The sequence below is a fragment of the Condylura cristata genome, unplaced genomic scaffold (assembly GCF_000260355.1).
Source record: "Condylura cristata isolate star-nosed mole 26May11 unplaced genomic scaffold, ConCri1.0 scaffold00041, whole genome shotgun sequence".
In the NCBI taxonomy this organism is placed as follows: Eukaryota; Metazoa; Chordata; class Mammalia; order Eulipotyphla; family Talpidae; genus Condylura; species Condylura cristata.
The window spans coordinates 4,940,568-4,945,131 of NW_004567142.1; the positions used below are offsets into that span (position 1 = coordinate 4,940,568).

General features: G+C 66.5%; 1 protein-coding gene across 1 annotated transcript in view; it reads right to left on the reverse strand.

Moving 5' to 3' along the window:
- The window catches only part of NOSIP (nitric oxide synthase interacting protein), a 12,292-nt gene that overhangs the window by 973 nt on the left and 6,755 nt on the right, over nucleotides 1-4,564 (reverse strand). The window contains exons 2-6 of the mRNA XM_012733505.1: nucleotides 2,941-3,011; nucleotides 2,292-2,397; nucleotides 1,630-1,711; nucleotides 134-293; nucleotides 3-34 (exon numbers count right to left, since the gene is read on the reverse strand). Of these exons, the coding sequence (XP_012588959.1) occupies nucleotides 3-34; nucleotides 134-293; nucleotides 1,630-1,711; nucleotides 2,292-2,397; nucleotides 2,941-3,010 (450 nt within the window). The 5' untranslated portion in view covers nucleotide 3,011. The remainder of the gene's footprint in view (nucleotides 1-2; nucleotides 35-133; nucleotides 294-1,629; nucleotides 1,712-2,291; nucleotides 2,398-2,940; nucleotides 3,012-4,564) is intronic.

The following is a 4,564-nucleotide window of genomic DNA, read 5'->3' on the forward strand; positions in this document are numbered from 1 at the left end:
GTGGGGCCCGTGCTGGGCCTGGAGCTGGCATCCTCTGCAGTGGAGGGGGGCTCAGATGTAGCGTCCTGAACCTACAGAGAGGCGCGGGGCCCTGGGGCCCCACCCACCACAAGTCCAGGCTGCCCCCCCTCACCTGAGCTGTTCCCAGAGGCCGCCTTGGGCGTGAAGGGGTTGAGGGGCCGGCTCACAATGGCCGCCTCTTTCTCCAGGAAGCCCCGCACCTGGTCCTGCGCGGCTGCTCGCTGCAGCTCTTTCTGTTCCTCCCTCCGGGCACCCCGCTGCTTCTCATAGGCCTGGGGGCAGTGGGCGGGGAAAGAAGGGAGCTGGCTTTCCCCCCAGTGGGTCGTGAACTTGAATGACAATGGGTTTTTTCCAGTTTGCAGGTGGGTAAACCGAGGCCCACACAGGGATCCCAGCAGAGCGCGTGTGCTGGAGGTTGCTGCGGCTGCTGGGCACTAACTGGGCCAGCTGTGTGGCCACCACCTCTGTTAGCCCCTCCCCTAGTGTGGGGCGCTTGGGTGGCTGCTTTGTTCCTTGTAGGCAGAGGGGTGGCAGCTGGGCTGGAGAGAGGTGGCCAGAGCCAAACCCCACCTTTGTCGCTGACTAGCGCTGTGGCCTCCAGGGGGCGCTGTGGACTCTCTCGCCGCTGCATCTGTGCAATGGGCTGAGGTGGCCACCATCCCTCCAGGTTACAAGGGATTTATTAAGCACTTGGAGTCTTGCCTGGGCCATGGCAAGGGCTCCAGAAACGTGATCCTGTGGTCCTTCAGGTCCTGTCCTTGCCCTCAAGGCGCAGGAGAGGCGAGCAGCCAGTGATCAGGGAGCGGCAGTGTGTGGGGAGCAGGGCAGGGGCACGCACCCACGGCCCCGTCTGGACACAGCTGGGGCCTGGGCCCTGCTCGGCTCTCCAACTGCCCAGGGTCACCCGGCTGAGAGGCAGCCTTGCCGGTGGCAGCGACATGAAGGCCTCTGACGCGGCCACTATAACCAGGGGAGCCGGTCGGCCACCAGGCTGTGTGGAGTTTGGAGCACAGCAGAAGCCACACGCCCATGATAAAAAGCAAGAACCTGCCCCTTGGTGTGTCCCGAGTCTGGACACACCAGCCAGGAGGAGGGGAACAGGAATGTGGGCCAGCCGAACCCCACGCACAGCCAAGCAGGGTCTCCTGTGCCTCAACTGAGTTCGCCCACAGCAGTGGGACAAGTAGAATTCTTATGTGAGCATCACTGTGCTCTGAAGTGTCCTCTAGTTTGTCCCCATCAGCCCATTTTAGAAACAATGGAATGAGGTGACATCGCTCACTGGGGCTACTACGAAGGCAGGGACGGGCTACGGCCTCCCCGGGGCCTGCTGTACTTCCCTGAGCCACACACAGAATCGCTGTGACTAGCGCCCAGAGAGGGCCTTGGGGCGAGCAGGGCAGACCCTGGCAAGGGCCCCGAGGACAGGGCAGGCAGGGCTGGGCCAAGGCCGGGGAACAAGGAGCCATCGAGGAGGACGGAAGAGGCGGCGCCAGGCAGTGGGAACCAGGCAGGCAGCGCCCAGGAGGGAGGCGGCTCTGCTCGTGAGCTCAGAACAAACCTGCCCAGCCCCCCCGCGCCCCCCCGCCCCGCCCCCATCCCCATCACCTTCATCTGCCGGGCAATCTCCTTCTTCTGGTGCAAAATGTACTCCAGGATGGCCTCGCGCTCATACAGGTAGCCATCTGGCCTGCAAAGGGAGGACGGGTGAGAGGCGCAGCTCCTGCACTGGCGAAGACGCCTGTGGCGGCCAGTAGCTGCCCCCCAACAGGCCTGCGCTGCAGAAGGGGGGTGGGGGGAGTGTTCCCGCAGGGGCCAGGCCAGGCCAGTGTGGGCCGCCCTAGCCACGGCCCCTCTAGCTGACCGTAGAACACGGACTCCGACACGTGCACAGGGGGCGGCTTCTCATCAGCCCCGCACCTAAGTTTTGGGGGAGTCATGATTTTCAACCACGGAGGGGGTGCCTCGAAACACCCCTGCCCGCTCTAGGAGAGCCACCGGTACTCACATCGCTGGGCTAAGCACCTTGCACCTCAGTTTCAGGCCCAGCTGGACCCTGAGAGGCGGGGGACGGGGCGAGTATGCGCTGTTACTGGGGGCCAGGACGCCCCCCACATGCCAGGTGTGCCCCGTGCAACCTGCTAGGGCTCAGGTAAGAACGCGGAGGCCTGGAGAGGTGACCCCTGGGGCCCTGGCACCCTGGCTGCACGCGGCCAGACGCACCCAGCCCCCTGGCGGCACCTACCCTGCCACCCCGCCCGCCCACTCACGTGACAACCGGGTCGTGGCAGGGCTGCAGAGACAGGCAGCAGCAGTCAAAGTCCTTGACGGCATCCCGGCTTAGGCGAATGTTCTGGGTCCCATAGCCCGAGGCCGCTGGGGACAGAGGCAGGCGAAGGGCTGGGGGTCAGGGCCAGGCCACTCTGCGGAGCCCCAGCTGGGCCTGGGCCTGGTGCGCACCGGCGGTGGGGACTTCTCAGAGAAACAAGCAGCTTGGCTGTGTCTGTGGGGGTGCCGGGGAGGGGCTGGGGTGGGGTGGACTGCACAGCCCACAGGAATGTGTCGGCCCTCGAGGTCAGACAGGCCCTGTCAGCCACGCAGCTCAGCTGAGGCCCAGGGCTGACGCATCTGCATCCTTGTGGCTCTGTGACGGAGCTCGCGTTGCTGGGCTCTGGCCTCTGCTCGGCCCCCGCAGTTGGGTGGTGACAGGGACCCTCCCTCAGCAGGTGGGTGCGAGGGGGGAGGTCGTGCACAGACACCAGTAGGTGCAATGCCCACCACGAGGGCGGGGTGCCTGAGCCCCTGGGCGCCCCAACAGCTCGTGGCCCTCCATGTGGGACAGCCCCCCCAGACAACGCATACCGAGGGCCGTGCAGTGAAGGGTGACTTTGAGACACACCTGCCCCCCAAACCCGGTACCTGTGTCCTTCTTCTTCTCGTGGTAGGTGTAGACGGCCCCCGCGGTGCAGTTCTTGCCGTGGCGCGTCATCCTGGGGGGGAAGTGCAGGTAGGCTGTGGCGGTCGGGCCCAGCCCCCAAAGGGAGGACTGTACCTGCGTGGCCCTGAGAGCTGACGGCCCCCATGGGACGCTGGCATCTACTCAGTCATAAATGTCAAATGACCACTAAGCACACGCCCAGCGCTTTGCCTTGGGAAAGCCTGTGGGACAGGGGTGCCTGGCGTCGCTGGGAGGTGGGCGACGACCTCCGGATCCAGGGAACGTTGAGCCCCCGAGGCAGAGCGGCACAGCTGCTAACACAGGGGGAGGGGCCCGACAGCTGTTGGGGGCGGCACAGAGGTGCTGCCTGCCCACCGACAGCTCCCCGCTGGGACCAGCTCAGGAGCGCCCACTGGAAACCGGCCCAGAGAGGGTGCCGGGGACCGGCCACGCAGAGGCTGCCCAGAACCACTGCGGCCCGAGGCGCCCAGCGCCCCGGCAGGGAGCCTGCAGCCCGCAGGGCCCTGGGCGAGGCCTGGGGGCGGCGGCCGGGCAGCCTGGCGTCTGGGTCACCGGTGCGGGGCGTGGCACGGCCGAGGCTGGCACCGCGCAGGCGTGTGGTGGCTCAGGCGGCGGGCTGTCCTCCGGAGCGGGCGGCGCTGGTGTCTGCGCACCCGTGGGAGGGCACCACACGTGCCTGGCACGCGGCCGAGCAGAGGGGCGAAACGGAGCCACTCGCCAGCACCGAGACTTCACTCACTCGTGTTTCAGCCGCTTTCATCCAGTAACACTGGCCGGGGCGCCTAGCTGGCCCGGAGCTGTGTGCTCACGGCTTCGGGGGCGCCGCCCTCCGCGCCCCCCACCTCGGCACTCAGCGCTCGCCCACGCCCCGGCCCTCCCCACAGTCCAAGCTGCGGACCTGCACAGCCAGCGGATAGGCCCGGACTAGGGCGGGTGCTGTGCAGGGGAAGGGCCGCAGGGACAGAGGAACGAGAGCCCGGAGGGTCACAAGGAGCCCGGGGCCGCTGCGCTGGAGCCCAGGGCTGCCCCCCCCCCCCACTGCGGGGCTCTGGGCTGGTGGTGTCATCTCTGCGCCTCAGTTTCCTCTGATTAAAAATAAGGGGGTCGTGGGCTTCCCAGGTGGCACAAGGGGTTACAGTGCAGCACTACGGAGCTGGCCGCAGCCCCTGCAGCACGAGTTCGAGCCCTGGCCCGGCCAGCGAGTGACCCACAGGGCGCAGCAGACTCTCCGGTCTCGCCCCGGCTCCGCCCAGCAGTGAATTTCGGTCCATGTGCAGCTGGGCCCTGCCCCGGGCTCCCTGTGACCCCCTCTCGGCTCTCATTTACCTGTCCCGTGGGTCCTGCCCCTACACAGCACCCATCTTAGTTCAGGCCTTTCCACTGTTTGTGGAGATCCGTATGTGCAGACTGTGGGGGGCCGCTGGGGGCAATGGGTGCTGAGGCGAGAAGCAGGGTGGGGTGGCAGCCTCTGCTCTGCTCCCCACTCTGTGTCTGGTGTGTCCTCTCACCCCCCACGTGTCTGGCCTACACCCCAACTCTTGTATGCATAAATAAATCTTAAAAAAAAGAAGGGGGTCAGGAGGA